Here is a 23,495-nt window from a genome sequence, read left to right on the forward strand (position 1 = left end):
CATTGCTCCCCTCAAAACCCAGGAACACTGGGAGGGGGCCCTGTGAAGTCTTGTGGCTTTGATTATGAGCCCCATTTCTCACAAGCACATGCAGGTCAGGTGACTGCTACAGGAAAACACAATGGCAATGTTCTGTCGCCTGTGACCTGAAACCGGGAGCACCATCCTTCCTGGGGTGAGCTTATGATGCCGCAGTGAAGTGCCAACCAGCAAACACTCTCCCCGTGGGCCTGGCTACCACCTGCTGCAGAGGGAAATAAGCAGATCACCCTGCATTATTTACACTGCAATACTTGGAGAGGGGAAGCTGGGAGAAATTACTTCTGAGGTTATGGATTTTTTAAAGGTCACAGAATAAAATTATTTTTAAGTATATGTTTTGGTGAATCTTGAATTAGTAAATGGAAAAATTTGGGGTGGAGGGTGATGGTGGCACATGCCTGTAAGTCCAGTTAGGACCTGAAGACACCAGGGAACAGGGAATTTGGGAGATAGCAGGCAAGGGGAAAAAAGGGCAGAGGTGGGGGAAGCAAGACTTGGAAAGGGTGATGGAAAAAAAGAGGCTGGAGAATGGGGATATGGCTCAGCAGTTAAAGTCATTTGCTTGGAAAGCCTGACTATGAGTTTCCCAAGCTGCCCACTTAAAATGTAAAATCGGATGCAAAAAGTGGTGCATTTGGCCTTCATTGGCAGGAGCATGAGACATGGGCACACCCATCTGTACACACACACACAGAGACATATGTTCAAATAAAAATGTGAAAAGGGCTGGTGTAGTGGTGCACACCTTTAGTCCCAGCACTCGGGAGGCTGAAATGGGAGATCACTGTTAATTTGTGGACACCCTGAGAATACCCAGTAAATTCCAGGTCAGCCCGGGCTACAGCGAGACCCTGCCTCGGGGAAAAATAAAGTGAAAAGGGTGCAAGGATCTAAGGAAGTCAAGACATCAGGATAAAAGAGAACCCTAGGGCTGAGGATAAAAGTGAGTGTGTGTGTAGGGGGTGTAATCCAGGTTTTAAAAAATGGAGGTGGAAAACAGGGCCCGGCAAGTTAAAATGGAGGGCAAGGACAGGCGAGGCTGGAGAGATGGCTTAGAGGTTAAGACACTTGCCGGCAAAGCCAAAGGACCTAGGTTCAGTTCTTCAGGACCCAAGTAAAGCCAGATGCACAAGGCAGCACGTGGTGTCCGTTTGCAGTAGCTAGAGGCACTGGCGCACCCATTCTCTTCCACCCTCTTTCCCTCTGTCTGCCTCTCTCTCAAATAATATATATATATATATAAATATATATATGTATATATATATATATATATATATATACATACACACACACACACACACACACACATATATATATATATATATATTTTTTTTTTTTTACAAAAAAGGGGGGGGTACAGGCAGTCAGAGAACAAGAGGGATGGGCAATGTAGGGCCCCCAAATGGACTACTGGTAAATAGACCTGTGAAGAAATGAGACACTGAAAGGTGTTCCCAGACCAGAGGGCAAGTGGAAGAGAAAGCACACAGAAGAGAACACAGGGCAAAGTGGTGTGCTCACAAACGGGGGGTTGGTGAAAACATTCCAGTGAGGGGACTAGGGGCTAAAAAGAACATGGAACTTCTCTGGGCTTGGTGGCTGGCACAAGCCTTTCATCCCAGCAGAGGTAAGGAGGATAGCTGTGAGTTCGAGGCCAGCCTGAGAATACAGCGTGAGTTCCAGGTCAGCCTGGGCTACTGCAAGACCCCACCTTCAAAGAAAAAAAAAAAACATGGGAAACAGGCTACCCTGTAATCTCAGGAGGTTCTCCAGCTTTGGTTACACAGAGACCCCACCCCCTGCTAAAAAAAAAAAAAAAAAAAAAAAGACCGGGCATAGTGGCGCACGCCTTTAATCCCAGCACTCGGGAGGCAGAGAGGTAGGAGGATCGCTGTGAGTTCGAGGCCACCCTGAGACTAATAGTGAAGTCCAGGTCAGACTGGGCTAGAGCGAAACCCTACCTCGAAAATCCAAAAAAGAAAAAAAGTAAAATAGACTTCAGAGAAATAAGGAAATTGAACAGAAAAAAGACCGGGCAGAGAGTGGGAAAAGGAAATGGCCTTGAGGAACCTAGAGCTGGGGGACAGGAGGTTTTACTCGGGGCTGCAAGAAGCTGAACCCATCCAAGACCACCAACTACAGGAACCTGGGCAGCTACTAAAACCACTTTTGCTCCCACCCGGGCTCCATGTTGGACAGCCATCTATCTACCCTCACGGCTGGGCGATACGCTCCAGTTTCTCAGGGGCTTAAAAAGGGACGTTTTGGTAGGCTGGACGGAGAGGGTGTTTCCCCACCAACCCCATTTTCCCATCAGCCCCTGCTCCCTTTGATCCGGCCAGCATCCGGGACCCCGACCCCAGCCCGCTTCCGCTGAGCCCCGCGCACTCAGCTCCCAGAGGTCCTTGCTCCCCTCCTTGTCCTGAGCACACTTCCCAGTCGGATTTTTACCCGGCTTCCCCCTTAGCCACTAGACGATTCCTGGCTCCACTCTGCCCGACCGGAGTTTAATCCCTTCCGCCTCGTGTACCCTCGGCCTTTTGGTTCCCCTCAGCCGGCTCGGTCCGGCCTGAGTTGGTCCGGTCCGCACAGGGGTGCCCCTCAGCTTCTTGGTTCCCCTTCACCAGGGCCGGCTCACGCGTCCGCTTCACCCTTCCCCTCAGCAACTCGGTTCCCTATCAGTCTGGTCCGGGTTAGTCCCTTCCGCACCGGGGTTCTCCTCCACCAGGCCCAGGTTTAAAACTGTCCGCACCGCCCTTTTCCTCAGTAACTCGGCTCCCCTCCAGCAGGTCCGGGTTTAAACCCGTCCGCCTCTCACTTCCCCTCAGACCACCCCGGTTCCCCATCAGTCCGGTCCGTGTGGGTTCCCTCGCGCAGGAGTTGCCCTCAGCTTCTTGGTTCCCCCGCACTAGGCCCGGGTTTAAACCCGTCCGCCTCTCACTTCCCCTCAGACCACCCCGGTTCCCCATCAGTCCGGTCCGTGTGGGTTCCCTCGCGCAGGAGTTGCCCTCAGCTTCTTGGTTCCCCCGCACTAGGCCCGGGTTTAAACCCGTCCGCCTCTCACTTCCCCTCAGACCACCCCGGTTCCCCATCAGTCCGGTCCGTGTGGGTTCCCTCGCGCAGGAGTTGCCCTCAGCTTCTTGGTTCCCCCGCACTAGGCCCGGGTTTAAACCCGTCCGCCTCTCACTTCCCCTCAGACCACCCCGGTTCCCCATTAGTCCGGTCCGTGTGGGTTCCCTCGCCCCGGAGTTGCCCTCAGCTTCTTGGTTCCCCTGCCTGGACCAGCCCCGGGTTTAAACCCGTCCGCCTCTCGCTTCCCCTCAGCTAACACCCCCCCCCCACGCCGGGCTTTATCCCGCAACTCCCATCCGCCCCCCGGGTTCCCCTGGACCGACCACCCGCCCGAGGCTGACCCCGTCTAGCCCGCGTTTCCTCCCGCCCCGGGGTCGCTCGTCTCCCCCGCCTCCCCGCCCACCCCCAGCCTCACATCCCCGCCCCGCCCCGCGCGTCCCCGCCCGCGCCGGCCGCCATGTGACGGGAAGCAGCTGATGGCCTCTCCCCGCGGCGGCGGCGGCGGCGGCGGCGGCGGGACCCGGGCGGGCGCGGCATGAAGGCCCGCGGCCCTGGGGGCTGAGGCGCCCGCCGCCTGCCGCGGGCCGCGCGTTCTCCTCCATGGAGGCTGGAGGTGAGTCCGGCCGGGGCGGGCGGGCGGCGGAGGGGTGCGCGCGGGCGCCTCAGCTTTGTTTCACTTTCGCTGTCAGCGGCGCCGCCCCGAGCGGGGGGTGGATGTGCGGGGGGGGGGGGAAGGGTGGAGGACGGGCTGCTGCGGCCGCGGAGAATCCCAACACCCGAGCCCTAAAAAAGAGCAAAAGCAATGGATCCCGGTCGGGGTGGGTGCCCGCAGGAGCCGGGGACGCTCCCGCAGGTCCGTCCCATCAGGCTGGGAGGTCGGGCTTGGCATCCACCCCGCCCACGTCCCCGCGAGATGCACCCATCATAGTGCCCACCCCATGGGGTCCGCCGCTGGGAGGGAAGGGGGTCCCCGCGAGATGGGCATGACCTGTGGCTCGAACCCAGTTCGGGGCTGGGGAGGGACCTGCCCGGGGGAGGGGGGAGCGCTGGGGAGCCGTAGGACCCGGAGAGTTGAGGGTCTGATACCCCTGATGGCGAGGGGCGTCCAGGACTTGCCCTGCCCTTGTTAACAGATGTCACCATCAGAAAACTGGAAGTGAGAACAGATTGGATGTACTTCCTGCCCGCCCAAGTGAAGAACCCGATCTCGGTGGGAAAGGTGTAGGTTATTTGACAGCAAAACCTGATACACCCTGCAGGGCCTGTGCCCCCCCCCCCCCCCCGCCTCATGGAGGAAATTGGCATGGATTTGGGGGTTTTATTCTAAGAGTACTCATTCTCCAAAGACCCCAAGCTCCAAGGCAGTTTTACCAGGGGGGAACTTATGAGAAAAGGGGTCAAGGCCTAGGGCATAGACTTGTTCCATTCTCCCCCCTCCCCCAACAAATTGAAGTTCAAGCTTCATTTTGGCCTGGAAGAGACTGCTGCTGTTGGCTTGTTGTTGTGGGTGGGTTGAAATCTGGGTATTCCCTGGGGCTGTGTTGCTTTTTAGTTTAGGAAGTGACATGTCTTTGTTTGTTGGAGCCAGGCTTTCAGTAAAGGGTGTAGAGGCAGCTCTTTTCCCCTGTTCCCATCTAGATAAAAGCTTTCTTTTCAGCGTGTTGCCCATAGAATTCTTTTTCAAATGGTCCCTACTGTTTTCTTGGGTCTTAGGTGAATCTTTGTAGCTTCCGATCCCGTCCAGTCTCCATTGATTCTTTAGAAATCTGACAGTCATCTGTAGCCAGTTTCCCCTTTTAACTGGAATGTGAGTCTAGTTCCGAGTTCTCCCCTAGTGATTGACAGCTGTGTTTTTGGGATATGGGCAGAGCTGTTGAGAGCTGCTGGGCTACAGTTAAAAGGCCAGACAGTAGGCTAGAGAGTTTTTACCCTCTGTTCAAGCTGAATGAAGCCTATTGTTGGGGGATTACAATAGACAACAGTAGGGATCTTCAGAGCAGTGGTTTCCATTCATTTGTTCATTCAGCAAATATTTATTGAGTGTCTACTATATGCCAGGCGCCTTCCAGGCCAGTGCTGACCAATAAAAACGTAATGAGTCATATATGTAATTTTAAATGTTTGTAGTAACATGTAAAAAAACCTGGTTGAAATTACTTTAAAAGCTGTATCTCTTTGAGTCAAACACACTGAAAATATAATTTCAGTCTGACTCTCTTATGTAATCAAATACAAATTATAGGGATATTTTGAGTCCTTTTTCTTTCTAAGTCTCCATAGTCTGGTGCATATTTTATATTACCAGTCCACCTCAGTTTAGACCTGCCACACTTCAAGTGCTCAGTAATCACTTCTAACTAGTGACAGCTGTATTGTATGTAGAAGCCATAGGCAAGATGAACTTGGGGAGAGAGAGAGTCACTGTATATAAACAGGAGCAGTCATGGGAATGGCAAGATGCTTACTAGAAAGGGAAAAAAAAGGCTAAAGGTCTCCAATAAGGTGATGTGCATGCAGCCCTGCATTATCTGGTATGATGGGAGGAGCTAGGCACACTTGGCAAGTTGATAGAATAGCTGAGCAGGCAAGGTTTCCAAGTCAGGGGAAACAATCACCAGGCTTTCAGACAGCTGGGGTCAGTCATATGTTGCATCTTTTTAAAGATTTTAAACTTTTAGCTCTACTTATTGATTTGAGGAGGGGGGCAAGGAGAGAGAGAATGGGCATGTTAGGATGTTAAGGCCTCTAGCCACTGCAAACTCAAGACACATGTGCCACCTGTGCATCTGGTTTACATGGGTCCTGGGGAATTGAACCCAGGTCCTTTGGCTTTGCAGGCATACACCTTAAGTGCTAAACCATCTCTACAGCCCCATAGGTTCCATATTTGTTGAGGCTAACCTTGAATAGTATTGGCCTAAAATAAATGCTTTCCCATTCATTGTGATTGTCCAAACAGCCCACTGTTTTAATTGGAAAACCTGGGTGGGGTTGGAATTAGGGAAATGTTGGTGAAAGGCTTCAAATCTTCAGATACGAATTAGTTCTGGTATTTTGTACATTATGGACACTATAGTTAATAAATATGTGCTTGAAAATTGCTCAGAGACTTTGCAAGTGTCCTAACCACAAAAATATGCTAAATATGGGAAGAAGGCATGCATATGTCAATTAACTCAGTTGAGCCATTCCACAGTGTACAGGCGTCAAAACAACACATGGTGTACTATAAATATGTACTACATATCAGCTAAAAACAAATAAAAAAACAAAAAACCACCGTGATGTTTAGTCATTTAAAGACAAGGGAAGGCCACTGCAGGTACAATCCCAGATGAAGCTGGATCTTCCCAGCTCTGTTTTGTTTTGAGGTTCTGCACTAATTACGGTTTTCTTTGCCAGTAGCCAAGTTTAGTTTGGGCCCAGACTTCAAGAGATAGAGTCACTGGGTTCTTCTTTTAGTTCCTAGACTACTGAACCAGAAACAGCAAGAGAGATTAAATTGCTAAATCCCAGAAATAGAGTGTGAATTCTGGGCAGGGCTGGTGTTTAAGAAGGATTTCATGTGAAATATGTGGTAGAAGTTTCAAGAAGGGGCTTTCATTTCCTTTATGTGTAAAGAGGTGCAAAATGCATATTTACTCAAAGATTACTGACTGGCAGCCCTCAGTGAATCAGGAGCTCTGCTAGCATTGGGATCAGCATACAGAGCTCCTGTTGTGGAGTAGACTTCCTAGTGATGGGGGAGGATGATCAGTCAAGGTAAATTCTACAAAGGAAATGGGGGTTGTGAAGCCTCTGGACTAGGACCCCCTAAGATGTTGCCATTTGAGCCAGACCCAGTTGAAGATAAGCCACCAGCCATGGACAGGAGTCCTGTGAAGGTCATTGCTGGTACAAAGGCCCTGAGGTGGGAACTAGATGAAGGCTAGGGCCCTGGAGTAGGGGAGAGAGAAAAGGTTCAAGCCCAGATGTGAAACAAGGCAAGAGGTAGTTGAGGCAGGACTTTGAGGGCAGGTTGAGGGGTTTGGATTTACTTGTTAGAGTGACTGAAACAGCATTCCACCTTAAATGTGAAGGAATGGGTAGTGGGAGTGCAGAAGCCAGAGGAGCAGTTGGACTTCTTCCTCATGGACCAGGTGAGAGATGATGCTATGTAGATTACAACTGGCTATGTAGTCATTGAGAGGGTATTTTTTTTTTCCTCAGAGTAGGGTCTTGCTCTAGCCTAGGCTGACCTGGAATTTGCTATAGTCTCAGGGTAGCCTTGAACTCACAGTGATCCTCCTACCTCTGCCTCCCAAGTGCTAGGATTAAAGGCATGCACCACCATGCCCAGCTAAACATTTTATTTTTATTTTTATTTTATAATTTTTTGGTTTTTCGAGGCAGGGTCTCGCTCTAGCCCAGGCTGACCTGGAATTCGCTATGTAGTCTCAGGGTGGCCTCGAACTCACAGCAATCCTCCTACCTCTGCCTCCTGAGTGCTGGGATTAAAGGCATGCACCACCACGCCTGGCTGTATTTTAATGTTTATTTATTTTATTTTTGTTTTTTTGAGGTAGGGTTTCACTCTAGCCCAGGCTGACCTGGAATTCACTACATAGTCTCAGGGCGGCCTTGAACTCACAGTGATCCTCCTACCTCTGCCTCCCGAGTGCTGGGATTAAAGGCGTGTGCCACCACCCCGGCTTGTATTTTATTTTTTAAACTGTTGCAGTCCGGTTTGCATTGCTGGTAGAAATCACCCAACCAAGAGCAGATTCTGGAAAAAAAAGGTTTATTTTGACTTACACACTCAAGGGGAAGCTCCACGATGGCAGGGGGAAACGATGGCATGAGCAGAGGGTGGACATCACCCTCTGGCCAACATAAGGTGGACCATAGCAACAGGAGGGTGTGCCAAACACTGGCATAAAGAAACTGGCTATAAAGCCCATAAGCCCGCCCCCAACAATACACTCCCTCCAGGAGGCATTAATTCCCAAATATCCATCAGCTGGGGAGCTAGCATTCCTAACACCTAAGTTTATGGGGGACACCTGAATCAAACCACCACATAAACTTTGTTTTATTTGTGTGTGTGTGAGAGAGACCAGTTGGAGGGGAGGGGATGAATGGGCATGATAGGGCCTTCAACCACTGCAAATGAACTCCAGACACATGTGTCACATTGTACATCTGGCTTACTTGGGTCCTGGGGAATACAACCTGGGTCCTTTGGCTTTGTAGGTAAGTACCTTAACCACAAGCTAAATCATCTCTCCAGCCCAAATTAAATTACTTGTTTTCCTATAACCCATGTTCGTGAAAATATTTGTATTTACATAGGTATCATCATTAGTTTCAGTTACTCCAAGGTATCATAGATTGTGTGCAAATCACCCAGAAAAGCTGCTTATTTAGGAAAAGTCATCTATTCTGATTTTGGGGGGTCAACATGTATGAAGACGTACACAGGTGACTCTTAAAGTACACAATGTCCAGCTTGTTGAAGTCCGTTTTTGTCTAGTAACAGCTGTGAACATGCTCAGGCCTGGAAATACTCATGTGGGACACATACCCGAGGAAGTGATCTCATTCAGGACGGAGGCCAGTTTTTATATTAGTATGTTTTGCAGTCACAGTGGTTAAGAAACAAAGTCTGTTCTGCAGGCCTCTGACTTACCTGCCAGCCATGAGCATCTTCCAATGGCATAGTGGATCCAAATAGGAACTGTGGCCCAGTGGCAGAAGCACTGCCTGTTCTCGCCACAGTTGTACTGGTCCCTGGAAGAAAAGATGAAATCTCTCTGGTGTTGAAAGTGCTCAAGAGCTGGTTCATAGTAGGAGAGAATAAAACAAACAGGTGGAGACCTTTATTGGTTAGTAGGAAGTTAGGGACTGCTTCTGTCAGTTGCAGATCTACATGGGATTCCTATGTGTGGTAATGAGCCAGGCATGAAGATGAAAGGCATTCCCTTCATGCCCCTGGTCTGCAGGACGGGGCCCACATAGAGACTGCTCTGGCAAAGGGCTCCTGCACTTTTATTATGTAGGCAGCCTTGGAGAATATTTGAGAGAATCCCTTGGGTGTGGTGTGTGTTTGCATCTTTGGTAGGGTTCCCAGGGGCAGGAGAATGAATGCAGACTATCTGGGCCAACAGAATGAGATGCACATTTTACCTGTGCTGAAAAGCCAGGTGTGGAGGTGCACACCTTTAATACCAACACCAGGGAGGCTGAGGTAAGAGGATCACTGTGAGTTCCAGGCCAGCCTGGGCTAGAGTGAGGCTCTACTTAAAACAAAACCAAATCCTGCTCTTAGTGGACATAGGAAGTGTTCAGACCAATAGTTCTGACCTGAAGGGGAAGGTTGGGCCAACTCTTTAGCCTTCTTGATGAGGGGGTTCTGTCAGTGAACAGAGCCCTTGAGGGGCAGGTGCCTGGTTTCCAAGTGTAGGTTCTTTGGAGGGAACAGCCTGAGCATCTGCAAGCTTTGCTGTTGAGGATCTTGGAGGCTGTGTTCCTTTCAGCTAGTTCTCTCATTTCCTAGGAAACCGAGGTCTCATTCACAGGGACTACCCTCCAAAAGGCAAAGGTTACTGAGTCATAGTTATCTGGCAGGAGCAGGGCTGGGACTGAGTAACTGCAGTGGAATGTACCCTGTGGCTACTGTTACTGCCCCAAGTCATTTAAATGACAACTCCCTCTGGAATTCTTAGTGTCCCATAGTCATGTGCAGACAGCAGCTTCCTGAGCCTGGTGGTCAGGCAGTGGTGGTGTGTTTTTGAAGCATGCTGTCTCCTGCCCCAGAGGAACCGCTGCTGCTGGCTGAACTCAAGCCCGGGCGCCCCCACCAATTTGACTGGAAGTCCAGCTGTGAAACCTGGAGTGTCGCCTTCTCCCCAGATGGCTCCTGGTTCGCCTGGTCTCAAGGACACTGCATCGTCAAGCTTATCCCCTGGCCACTGGAGGAACAGTTGTAAGTCCTCTTTGTACCCAAAGGGTATGAGGGAGTTTTTGAGATGGGGCATGGGAGTGCTTTCCCAAATGGCTTCTCATTCTTTGCAGGTTTCCCTGACCAGGCGCAGAAGAGCCAGAAAGAGCTCTCTCCATTCTTTGAACAGAAGGGTTCTCAAAGCCCCACATTCCAGCCATGGGAAAGCCAGTTCTGTAGAGATTATACTAACCCACTGACTTTTAAAAACAGCTTTCTTGAGATATAGTTGACACCTAATAAAAATCACCCATTTAACTGGATGTGGTGGTACACACCTTTAATCCCAGGGTGCAGAGGTAGGAGGATCCCAAGGAGGCCACCCTGAGATGTGTAACGCTAGCTGTGTGTGGTGGTGCACTCCTGTAATTCCAGCGCTGGGGTAAATAGAGGCAGGAAGGTCACCAACTCAGGATCAGCCTGGGCTGTGTAGCCTGGCCTCCCCCTCCTCCCAGCAAAAAAAAGAATACAAGTGTACAATACAGTTTTATTTCTGGTGTGTGTGGTTTGTGGTGTTTCTTTGCAGTGTCTGCACATGTGTATTTTCACAGTTGTGCATCTACCACCAAAATCCATTTCATGACCTCTGACACTGTGCTAGAGGTGGAGTCCTGACATGCATGAAAATCAGCCCCTGTCTTAAGGCTTTCACTTGTTTTGCTTTAGGCATTTTTCATAAGTCACACGTTAGGTCAGGCTTTGTATATATTCAATGGGAATCTTGTTTCTTGCTAACAAGAGTTTGCAGAACTATTCAAGCTGCACATTGCTGGAATGGGCGGGTGATGTATGATTGTGAGGTACTAGTTGGTCTGCAGTCCCCACTTTCAAGAATACATCTCCCAAGAACCTTTGAAGTGCTCAAAGTGATGTCTGCCAGGTACTGAGGTTAACTGTTGGCTGGCTACTCCTGGGGGGCTTCGGGATGGGGACTAGTCTCCTGAGAAAAAGCTAGGTGGGCTTAGAGTGAAATTCCAATTCCTTCTATGGCCAATGTAGTGGAAATGTCAAGGTCATACACTGTTGGTCCTCCTTCCCCAAATAATAAGGGATTCTGAATCTAGGCTGGTGTGTCAGTTTATTTTCTGGGGGAAAAAAAATCCCCCCTAAAAGAATAAAGTGGGTTGCCGGGCGTGGTGGTGCACGCCTTTAATCCCAGCACTCGTGAGGCAGAGGTAGGAGGATTGCTGTGAGTTCGAGGCCACCCTGAGACCACATAGTGAATTCCAGGTCAGCCTGAACCAGATTGAGACCCTACCTCGAAAAACCAAAAAAAAAAAGAATAAAGTGGAAATCCTGCTATTTTCCTTCAAGTCACTCTTATTCTTATATGCTATAGCTAAGCATATTCTTCCAACTATTAACTAAGGAAACTGGCAAAAGACATTTGAATGTTAACCCTTTTTCTGTATCATTTATTAAAATGAGAAGAATATTATGTGTTAAATGAAAAGTCTTGGGGAAAATCACAGATTTTAAAGGATAACCTGATAAAATGTAAACAAGACTTATTTTCAGTAGTAGGCTTTAGGGCTGGGAGATGGCTCAGTAGTTAAAGATGCTTTCTTTTTCTTGCAAAGCCTCCCAGCCTGGTTTCAATTCCCCAGTACCCACGTAATGCACATGTAGTACATGCACCTGGAGTTTGTTTGCAGGGGTAGAGGCTCTGGCATACCCATTCTTTCTCTCTCTCTAATAAGGTTTTTTTTTTTTTTTTTTAAAGAAATACAGGGCTGGAGAGTTAGTTTAGAGGTTAAGGCGCTTGCCTGCAAAGCCAAAGGACCCAGGTTCAATGCCCCAGGACCCACAGAAGCACAAGGCGGCACAAGCATTTAGAGTTTGTTTGCAATGGCTCGAGTCCCTGGTGTGCCCATCCCCCCCGCCGCTGCCTCTTTTTCTCTCTCCCTCGTTCTCTCAAATAAATAAAATATTTTAAGAAAAAGAAATACAGATCTGTGGAAATTGAATTCAAATGAAGCAGGTTCTGCCAGTGACTCTCCCTTCCCTTCAGCACGCCCTGCTAAATTTCCACCTGTTCCGTCCCAGGCCCATCTCACCCCTTGCTTAAGCAGCACCCCCGGAAATCCAGAGTACTTGTCAAGCACTAGGCTTGGGCACCCACAACTTGAGTTCTAATTCCAGTTCTATCCCTGATTGTGTGACCCAGGGAGGTTAAACTCTATCCTTAAAGCAGAGATTTTAGCACAGTTTTGTGCCACTTAATGATGTTTTGGTTAGTGAAGGAACTGTGACAGCAGTCCCAAACATTGTGTTGCCTAGTGACATTGTAACTGTCCTAGTTGGTATAGGCACATTTTATGATCCCACATGGACAGAATCATTCAAGTTATACACACACACACACACACACACACACACACACACACACACACAGAGTTCTCAGAACATATCACCAAAGTGTGTAAGACTGTATCTCTTTCTGGGAAAACTAAACATGTGTTAGCTAGAATTAAGTACTATATAAAAATCCCTTAGTCCTTCTAGAGTAAAATAGCAATAGATGTGCCCTTAACTCAACACAGAAATTAGAGTTTTTGATTTTGTTTTATTTTTGGTGTGTGTGGTTTGTGGTGTTTCTTTGCAGTGTCTGCACATGTGTACAGTTGTGCAGACCTTGGTGCTTTCTAGCATTCTCTCACCTTAGTTCTCTGAGATGGAGTCTCACTGACCCTGGAGTAAGGTCCCTGGTCTCTGGTTAGGCTGGCTGATCAAGGAGCCCCAGTGACCCGTCTTTGCCCTCTCAATGCTGGGGTTTCGGGCAGGCATGACTGTGCCTAGCTTTTCATGTAGGTGTTGGGAACTAAATTCAGGTCCTCATGCTTGTGCAGCAAGAACTCTTACCTGACGAACCATCCCCCTACCCTGTGAAATTTTGTTTGTTTTTCACTTATTTATTTATGAGAGAGGAATGGCATGCCAGGGCCTCTAGCTACTGCAGGCAAACTCCAGACACACGTGCCATGTGCATCTGGCTTATGAGGGTTCTGGGGAATCAAATCTGGTGTCCTAGGCTTCATAGGCAAGCACCTTAACCACTAAATCATCTCTTCAGCCCTTATTATTTTTTAAAAGTAACTTTGAATGTTCTAAGTTATTCTATGATTCTTCCCGTGACCTACTTGTTTCTTTTTTTGACCCAGGCTTTCCCTTTGTAGCTCAGGCTGGCTTTGAGCTCTCAGTCCTCCTGCCTCAGCCTTCTGACTGCTGGGATTACAGGTATGTGCCACTATACCAGCTCTGTGACCTACTTTTAAATTCTTTTCCAAGATGGCAAATTCAGGTACCTGTGGCAGGGCCAGGCAGGGATGAGCAGTGTGGATTGTGTGTGAATAGGCCTGGACCCATCCAAAAGACATTGACGATCAGATGACATGTGGCCATTGGGCCAGCAGTGCTTCTGAAGAGGCACTGGCAGTAAGTAGTTCAGGCTCTGTGGCCCAGAAAGTCTGTAATGGCTGTTGGTTTTGCTTGACGAGCACTATATACACAAGTGATGGCAGGGTTCCGATCAAACTTGAAGTACAGAAATTGCTGTCATTTCCCACAGTGTTGATGAACCTGGAGGACATTATAGGAAGTGAAGGAAGGCAGGCATAGAAAGACAGACAGCACATGAGCTTACCTATGGACTGTAAAGAAGTCAAGTTTATAGAGGCAGAGAGTAGAAGGGAGGCTGCCACGGTTCATGCTGCAGAGCTCAGCTAGGCAGAGTGATTTCTGTGGATCTGTGGTGCGCTGTGGTGGAGACAGTGATGTTTACTGGATGACTGCCATGAGAGTCCTTCTTAGACACTCTCACCACCAAAGTGACTATATCAGGTGGCACCAGCCACTTCGCGCATGTATGTTAGCGTAAGCCCACATAGTAAATATATAGTTTTTATTTGCCACCTTTACTTTAACTTAAAAATTGACAACTAAAGGGATATTGAAAGGGCAAAAGCAGACGGTTGACCTCGACTTGGTTTGCTGACCAGACTGGCAGAGCCTCCATTTGCCTCAGCATCATCCATCTGTTTATACAGATGAGCCTGGTTAAATTAATTCTTCTACATATTTTACCACAATTGACAGAAACATGATTTTCTTGGAACTTTTAGGATGCATGAGTAAAGTGATCTCACTACCCAGATGTGTACAGTATTTCTCAGGAAGCAAATCTGAGCTTGCATTGGGGTCTGGTGTTTTCATACCTCCCCTCCCCTCTGCTTAGATATAAAAGAGTGGTCAACACCACCTAGAAAAGTGGGGTTTACTATCTGTGCTGATAAGTGTACTGTGTGGGAACAGTAAACTTTGTGTTTTCAGGCCAAACCCCAGAGCTGTCTGCTTAACCTATGCCTTAACTACAACTATCTCTTGGGCGCAGTGGTGGACAGGGCCTGTGACTCAGCCTCACTTATCTGGACTTGTTTCCCATGGAATGTAAGAGGAGAGGGCTGGGTCAAGAGATCCTGCAGGGCAGTGCCCTCTGACCAGTGTCGTTTCTTTCTCTCTGTTGACTGTCCCGTGACACCTCTTGTCAGGGAAGCAAATGAAAAATCCTCACTACAGGCTGGAGCGTAGTAAGCAAGGGGCATTAATTTTTCAAACTATTGTCAAGAAGGGACTTTATTTCCCATCTCTTTGGGGACTTTTTGAGCTGGAGATGGGATGCTTATTGGGCAAGAGAGAGCAGATGGCTGGACATTCAGGCTCTAATTCTGTCTGTCCTTGTTCTAAACCTACACTGAATATGCTTTCTCACGGGAAAATCGGCATGTTTCTTTCCACATACCAAAACCCAAGAGATCTTTCTGAGCAATCATGTGGCTCCCTGGAGCCTCTGTGATCTAGTTATCCCACAAGGCAGGTCACCCCATTTCAGGGCTATTTGCAAGTAGGATGGGCCAAGCCAGTATAGCCTCGTTCTGTGATTACAAATGAAAAGCCACATCAGAATTCACCAAATGCCAAAAGTTACTTCTAAGACTTGAGAGTCTTATTGCCCCAGGATGGCAAGGTGGTTGACTTGGTTACAATTTTAGACTCATTCAGAAATTTGTGCTGTCCAGCATCCCTAAAGGGTTTGAATCCAAAAGCCGAAGCAGCAAAAATGATCCAAAAGGAAGAGGCAGCCCAAAAGAGAAGACGCTGGACTGTGGTCAGATCGTGTGGGGTTTGGCCTTCAGCCCGTGGCCCTGTCCACCCACCAGGAAGCTCTGGGCGCGCCTCCACCCTCAAGTGCCAGACGTCTCCTGCCTCATCCTGGCTACAGGACTCAATGATGGGCAGATCAAGATCTGGGAGGTGCAGACAGGTGGGTATTTCTGGCAGGCGCAAGGCTGGGTGGCGTGCTGGTGACATGGTCTGCTGAGTAGAGCAGTGACCAACAGACAACTGACTGCTTCTGCTCCCACCCTCCCAGGACTTCTGCTTTTGAATCTTTCTGGCCACCAAGATGTCGTGAGAGATCTGAGCTTCACACCCAGTGGCAGCTTGATTTTGGTCTCTGCATCACGGGACAAGACTCTTCGAATCTGGGACCTAAATAAACATGGTAGGGGGTGCTTGAACACATTGGCAAAACCCCAAATACCATCTTGCCTTCTTTATCTTACCAGTGCCATTTTTAAAATATTTAATTTTTATTTATTTGAGAGAATTGGCATGCTAGGGCCTCTAGCCACTGTACATGAACTCCAGATACATGTTTCACCTTTTGCATCTGCCTTATGTGGGTCCTTTGGCTTTGCAGGCAAGTGCCATAACCACTAAAATATCTCTCCAGCCCACCAGTACTATTTTTATCTAGAATACTATCTAGATAAAACCTTTCCATTTTCTGTGACTGCCATATTGCCATCAAAGCCTTTTTAGACAGTTCTTTCTAGTCTAGTCACTACCCCAAATGAGTGCTGAACTAAAGAGATTTTAATACCAAGGGTATACTGTGCAGTCATCCTTTGAGGGGAGGGGTTCCTAGACCCCCAAACACCCCCGAAATCTGAGGATATTCATGTCCCTTGTGTAAGATGGCGTAGTATCTGCGTGTGGTCTAGACACCTCCTCCTATACTGTTAACCACCTCTTGATGGCTTTTACCTAGTACAATGTAAACGCTATGGGAATTGCTGCTACAGGGCATTGTTCAGGAAATAATAACAAGAAGTCTGTACATATTGGGTACAGACACAATTTTAGAAGATAATATTTTTGACCCATGGCCAGTTAAATCTATAGATGTGGAATTCATGGGTACAGAGAGCTGGCTGTATATTTATGCACTGAAAGCATGTCTATGCTAATGGGGGCCCCTCTGAGGTAAGATGTACATGGTCTAGATCGGTGTTCTGGTCTTTGATGCACGGTAACACACTGTTAGGGGCTGGCCTGGGCATTCCAGGATAGTGGGTGGTCTGCCACCCCCAGTCTTTTCTGTCCAGATGCCATTTGTACTGTCTCCATTTGAGACCAGCTGAAATGTCTCTAGACATTGCTAGTGATCCCTGGACGGTAAAGTCTCCTCTAGGTGAGAACCACTGGTCACAAAGCCCAGGTCTGGAGAGATTAAGTGAGTCACCTGACTTGTTCTGAATAAGCTGTGCAGTTTATGTCCAAACCCAGGTTGTCTCTAGAATGAATGTTTCTAATGACTTCACACTGCTGTGCATTCTTGAGGGTGCATATGACCAGGGGCAACCTTGTAGAGGTCACTGAGGGACAACTTAAGAGAAATACTTTCAAGGTTGGACAGTACTTAAGGAGGTTGGATTACTGAAAAGAATGTTCTGTGATATCAACTGGTACCATGCTTTGCCTTTGTCCTGCTTATTTTGTAGGTTTAGATGGAGCTGGGGGTAAATGATTCCCTTTGACTTTTGAGTGCTGTATTAATAGATAACAAGTATTTGTTTTTCATCTTCTTTCTTTTTGTTTGTAAGTGTTTAAATGACAGAAGTCCTCTTGCTCTGCACTGAAATGTGGATCTTTGGGCCCAGCTGTGAGCTAGCTAGATGTAAGCTGGGTGTTGGGCCATTCCCATTGGGTGTGTTTTTGTTGTTTTGGGGGTTGACTCACCATGTGCTCTCTCCTTTGCTAGGCAAACAGATTCAGGTGTTATCGGGCCACCTGCAATGGGTTTACTGCTGCTCCATCTCCCCTGACTGCAGCATGCTGTGCTCTGCAGCCGGAGAGAAGTCGGTAAGCCTCACACACTGGCTACTGTAGTCCATGTGAAGCTCTGAGGTGGGGAGGGTGTGTGCAAGCCACAGTCTTTCTGCCATTGGCCCCAGCAGAGGTTTCAGCCCTGAGTTGCCACTGTACCCTGAACCTGGAGAGGCTTTGAAGTAGGTCACTTCCATCATGGGCAGGTGTTTCCCTTGGCAAAATGCTGTACTCTTAAATTTCTGTTTCTTTTGGGTCCAAGGTTTTAAAAGTTGCAACCCACATCAGATCCAAATTTCCTTTGAATTTGAATGTCTCATTTGAATTATTTGATGAAGCTTTCCAATTCAAATCATGCTTAGTACAGTTACTTGCTGAACTTTGTCCTGAGGTTGGGCCAGGTTTTTCTTTTTTAAAGGTGTTGGAAAACAAGAGCAAACAGTTTTGAGGACTTGGCTTCTGTTGAATTCTGACGTGTTCACTGACCTTTGCTATAACGGCTGAAATTAGAAGGGCTCACTGTTGGGGACGGCTCAGGTGGTTGGTCATTGGAGATTCGGAAGTGTGTGAAAAGGCGGCAGCATTTTCATGATTCTCAGGAAGGTTTAAAGGGATGCAATAGGTCAGACACATAAGCACTAAGGTTCTGAGGAAAGCTCAGGGTGCTAAAGGTCTAGATGGGGTGCCACTGCTTTGTCTGATGGGTCCAGGAAGGACCAGATGTCAGACCTTAGTTTAAAATTTTAATTTTAATTAATTAATTAATTTGGAAGAGAGAGAGAATGGGCACGCCAGAGCCTCCAGCCACTGCAAGATGCATGCGCCACCTTGTGCATCTGGTTTATGTGGGTCCTGGGTAATTGAACTGGGGTCCTTTGGCTTTGCAGGCAAAGACCTTAACCGATAAGCCATCTCTCCAGCCCTTTTTTTTTTTTAGGTAGGGTCCCACTCTAGCCCAGGCTGACCTGGAATTCACTATGTAGTCTCAGGCTGGCCTTGACCTTTCAGCGATCCTCCTACCTCTGCCTCCTGAGTGCTGGGATTAAAGGATTAAAGGCATGTGCCACCATGCCCGGCTCTCTCCAGCCCTTTTTAAATTTTTAATTAAAAAAAAATTGTGTATGTGGGGGGAGGAACACATACACCACTTTGCATCAAGCTTTACATGGATGCTGGGGAGTCAAACCTAGGTCAGCAGGCTTTGCTTATGCAAGTGCCTTTAATCACTAAGCCATCTCCCCAGACCATATTTTTGGTTTTAAGTTGTTCAAACAGGGCTCACAAGCCTCTGCCAGTTGTTGGAGCTCGGCTCCTGTTCTAAGGTGGTGTTGAGCATGTCTCCTAAGTTCTGTATCTAACACCCGTGGAGGGCTGTTGAAAAGCAGAGTTTGGGGGCTGGCCATGGGGCTCAGTTGTTGAAGACCCTTTTTAAATTAAATTTATTTATTTATTTGGTTTTTCAAGGTAGAGTTGCACTGTAGCCCAGGCTGACCTGGAATTTACTATGTAATCTCAAGGTGGCCTTGATCTTATGGCAGTCTTCTTACCTCTGCCTCCCAAGTGCTGGGATTAAAGGTGAGTGCCACCATGCCCAGCTTAAAGACCTTTCTAAAAAAAATCATTCTTATTTATATATTTGAGAGAGAAGGAAGGGGAGAGAGACAGACAGAGACAGAGTCAGACACAGAGACAATGGGTGCACCAGGACCTCCAGCCACTGCAAATGAACTCCAGACACATGCACCACCTTGTGAATCTGGCTTATATGGGTTCTGGGGAATTGAACCTGGGTCCTTTAGCTTTGTAGACAATGTCTTAACCGCTAAGCCATCTCTCCAGCCTCCCCCCCCCCTTTTAGATAGGAAGACACTTTACTTTTATTCTGTATAAACTATACCAGATTATTCTCTTTCATCCTCTTGCCCCAGCTCCCATTATCCTGGAGCCCTCCTCAGTGGAGTTTTGGTATTCATTGTAGGGTCATGAAGGTCTCAGTTAGTCCCTGTGGAGTAGCTTGGGAGCATGTTAAAAGCTCTTTCGTACAAAACCTGCTGGCATGGTTCAGTTTCCCAGTACCCATGCAAAGCCAGATACACAAAGTAGCACATGAGTCTGGATTTCAGTATGCAGTGGCAAGAGAGGCCCTGATGTGCCCATTTCTCCCTCCCGCCCTCTCTCTCAAGTAGGTAATAAATAAACATATGCATGTATATGTATGTGTATATATATATGTGTGTATATGTGTGTGTATATATATTTTTTTAAGACAGAGCTTACCTGTCCCTGGCTGAGGGGGCGGGATAAGAGATTCTGGCGCCTTTCAGTGGAGTCCTGACCACTTTCTTTTCTGCCCTTCACAAGACCCGTTATTGTCCCCTCTCAGGTCTTTCTATGGAGCATGCGGTCCTACACTCTGATCCGGAAGCTAGAGGGCCACCAAAGCAGTGTTGTGTCTTGTGACTTCTCTCCTGACTCCGCCTTGCTTGTCACAGCTTCTTATGACACCAGCGTGATTATGTGGGACCCCTACACTGGCGAGAGGCTGAGGTCACTCCAGTAAGGACCGAATCCCTGCTACGAATTCCTTGTGGGGTGACTGATGAGAAACCTGCCCGGGATTACACCTGTCCCTTGTGGAGTCTGGGCCGGGGAGGGGACAGCCTCTCAGTGCCTTGTTGTGTTAAACCCTCTAAGTGAGACCTGTGTCTTCGAGTCTGTGCTTTAGGAGGCTGGCTGCACATCTTTGGATCTAGAGTATGAAGCCTCAAGGTGACTACTGCCATTTACTAATAACTGGAATATCAGGTTCAGAGCGATCCTCTGACCAAAACTCACTTCCAGTAAAAGTTTTCCTGATCTTACAAACTTGGCCTAATTTTTCCCTTAGTCTCTTGTTTTATGAAGCAAGTACTAGGTAGTCCTGTAATAATGTATCTCAGCCTTAAAAAGTCTTTCAGTTTGTACTTTGGTGTTTTAAGTGAGGGCTGACCTACTTTGCCCAAGGAAACTAGCACAAGGACTAGCTGGTAGCCCCTCCCCCCCTCAAGCCCACTTGGAGCTTCTAGGGGCCCTGCTTTCCAGTCTGCATGTGCCAAGGGCTTCTGTAAGGGGTTTGGTCTGATCTGGGGGTGAGGATGCTGGGGAGGGCGCTAGAATCCCAGGCTTACCTTTCTGTTTCTTTGCTCTGAAGCCACACCCAGCTTGACCCTGCCATGGATGACAGTGATGTCCACATGAGCTCCCTGAGGTCCGTATGCTTCTCTCCTGAAGGCTTGTACCTGGCCACGGTGGCGGATGATAGGTGAGTTGGCCTCAGCCGGGGCGTGCAGGGCAGGCGTTCACCTGCAGGCCTCCAGGTCAGCTCATGTGTGCATGTCCTCTCTCCTGTCCAGGCTCCTCAGGATCTGGGCTCTGGAACTGAAGGCTCCAATTGCATTTGCTCCTATGACCAATGGTCTTTGTTGCACATTTTTTCCACATGGTGGAGTTATTGCCACAGGGTATGTATCTGTGAGCCGGAACAGATGGGTGGCAGTTTCTGTTGCACATAACATGCAGTTTTTTTTTTTAATTTTAATTGACATCTTCTTTACTTACAGATAATAAACCATATTTCCCTCCCCCCCCCCCACTTCCCCTCACAACTCCGCTCTCCATCATATCCTTTCCTTCTTCCCGTTATTATGAGGGTCTTGTGTAGGTATTGCTAGGCACTGAGAAGTTGTGGATATCAAGGCCAATTTCTGTCTGAACATTGGCATTGTAAGGAGTGGCACCCTTCCTTTGGCTGTTACATTCTTTCTGCCACCTCTTCTGCAATGGACCCTGAGCCTTGGAGGGTGTGATAGAGATACCATGCAGTTTTTTTTTCTTTTTTTTTTTTTTTTGAGGTGGGGTTTCACTGTAGCCCAGGCTGACCTGGGATTCATTATGTAGTCTCAAGGTAGCCTTGAACTAACAATGATCCTTCTACCTCTGCCTCCCAAGTGCTGGGATTAAAGGAGTGTGCCACCACACCTGGCAACATGAAGTTTTTTAAGAGAAGAAAACATCTAGACTTTTCTTGCCTAAGGAAGTTAAAAATTACATAAAATTCAAGCATTCGATCATGCCAGAGTGTCACTTACTGTTACTAGTTGACCTAAATGTAATTAGAGACCTATAGTTCATGCAACCTAATAGCCCAAGTCAGCAAGGAAGCATTAGTGAAGGTGATGGAGAATTTATATGGAAAACTGTTCATGCTCATACCACCTTACAGATAACATCTGTAATTAGTAGGTGGAACTCTCTTTTAATTTGTGATACTGGGGAACTGAGCCCAGGACATCACAATGGTAAGTCATCTACCATACTACCAACCCCTGCCTCTATTACTTCTGTTGTTTTGTTTTGTTTGTTTTTCAAGGTAGGGTCTTACTGTAGCCCAGGCTAACCTGGAATTCACTATGTAGTCTCAGGGTGGCCTCGAACTCAGGCAATCCTCCTACCTCTACCTCCCGAATGCTGGGATGAAAGGCGTGCACCACCATGCCCAGCCTGCCTCTATTACTTTTGAGCTGATAGGTAGGACTCTGCTGACAGACAGCACTTGATGTCAGAGGTAGTTTTTAAGACCAGGTCTCACTGTGGTGCCTTGGCCCAAGCCATCTACTTGCCTCAGCCTTCTAAGTAGCTGGGACACATGTATGTGCCACATCTAGTCATAGGAATCCTATCAGATAACTGTTATTATTCAGCACATAGTCTGTATGGCCCTTCCCAACCAGAGTCACATTTCAGTCTTAAGAGTCTATTTCTGGTGAAATCAGAAACACTATCCATTATAATGGAAGCACAAATGTCCAGGGCCCACTGAAAGGCACTGATTTCTGTTGTTTCAGGACAAGAGATGGCCACGTCCAGTTCTGGACTGCTCCAAGAGTCCTCTCCTCACTGAAGCACTTATGCCGGAAAGCTCTTCGAAGTTTCCTGACAACCTACCAAGTCCTAGCACTGCCAATCCCCAAGAAAATGAAAGAGTTCCTCACATACAGGACTTTTTAAGCAGCGCTGTCCATCCTGTTTTCTTTGTAGCAGAATCATCTTCCCCACAGAGGAGCAGCAGGAGCAGCGGACCAAACATCTGGTCTTGGTGCAATAGAACTGTGGGGTTGCGACTAGAATGTAGCGAGCCAGAGCCCCCTGGACCAGCACAGATCTTTATCCTGTGGCATGTGCAAGTCGGTCCTACTTGGGTGGGGGAAGAGTCTGCTCTGCGGCCACAGAGCCTTACCTTAAGTCTTTGTCTCTTGTGAACAGCCATCGTGGAATCTAGTTGTTTTAATACAAAGTGCAGTTTCTTGTAGTTTTGGTAATAAAAGCAAGGCCTCCAGAGCCTGTAGTGGTGGCAGCGTTCACACTTCTCAGCTGGGCAGTGACAGCTGCATAGCATAGTACCTGTCCCCTTGGTTGTGGACATTGGTAGCATAGCTAAGTTCCCCTGCTGGGGTCAGTTGTTTGCACATTGGCAAGTGCTTCTGACCAGCTGAGGGTCTGAACTGCAGGTGAATCAGGCTGTCCTGACCAAGACACTATTCTTGGCCTTTTTCTTTCTAAACAGTGGTGTGCATGTGCAGGAAATGACAAATGTGTCAGATTACAAGGATATTTTCCTAAACTGCATGACTGTCCAACGGCTCTGAGCTGTCAATTGTAGGCCATTTATTAGCATCGTATTTATTTGTATGTTCTCAACAGATGTGAAGGTACAGCTGTGTTTTTTGCAAAGGTATCTGAACACCAGAGTACTTAACGGAGCAGTTGTGAAGATGTGTCTTAGTTGCGTGAAGAGTTGGTGGTGTCATCCCTTTGGCTCATACTCTTATGTCTGACATCTGTCTTGCTGCTTGACCTCATTGGATTCATCCGCCGAGTTCAACTCCCCCTAAGCAAACAGCTCCTCACGTACTGTTACTCGGTAGCATGCGGTGACCTGACTGACACCTCTTTCAGACTCTGCCTTAGGAAAGTTAATATATTTTAAATTATTTTAAAGGACATGTAACATCTTTGGCTTAACGGATGCTCATGGAGGCAGTGTTCACATTGTACAGCGTGCTGACAATAGAGGGGCCTCCTCTGTTGCTTGAAGAAAGCATTTCAAAATGAGCCTTTCATTGAAGGAAAAACACTTTGTCTCCCGTTTCATTTTTCCACTAGGGGGAAGAAAGATCACCATTGAAAGCTAGCACAA

General features: G+C 47.8%; 1 protein-coding gene across 2 annotated transcripts; it reads left to right on the forward strand.

Moving 5' to 3' along the window:
• Window positions 1–3,624: 3,624 nt before the first annotated feature.
• Window positions 3,625–23,432, forward strand: Wsb2 (WD repeat and SOCS box containing 2). Of its 2 annotated transcripts, XM_045132310.1 has the most exons (9): window positions 3,625–3,727; window positions 9,910–10,078; window positions 15,169–15,413; window positions 15,522–15,653; window positions 17,196–17,296; window positions 19,644–19,816; window positions 20,451–20,561; window positions 20,653–20,760; window positions 22,144–23,432. In XM_045132310.1, exons 1-9 carry the CDS (start codon window positions 3,715–3,717, stop codon window positions 22,304–22,306), a joined length of 1,215 nt encoding a protein of 404 aa, XP_044988245.1. In that variant the 5' UTR covers window positions 3,625–3,714; the 3' UTR covers window positions 22,307–23,432. The 2 variants fall into 2 exon arrangements, with proteins under 2 accessions (XP_044988245.1, XP_004664203.1); XM_004664146.2 differs by lacking the exon at window positions 3,625–3,727 and having other exon boundaries at window positions 9,891–10,078.
• Window positions 23,433–23,495: the final 63 nt, after the last annotated feature.

The sequence above is a fragment of the Jaculus jaculus genome, chromosome 13, assembly GCF_020740685.1.
Source record: "Jaculus jaculus isolate mJacJac1 chromosome 13, mJacJac1.mat.Y.cur, whole genome shotgun sequence".
Classification (NCBI taxonomy): Eukaryota; Metazoa; Chordata; class Mammalia; order Rodentia; family Dipodidae; genus Jaculus; species Jaculus jaculus.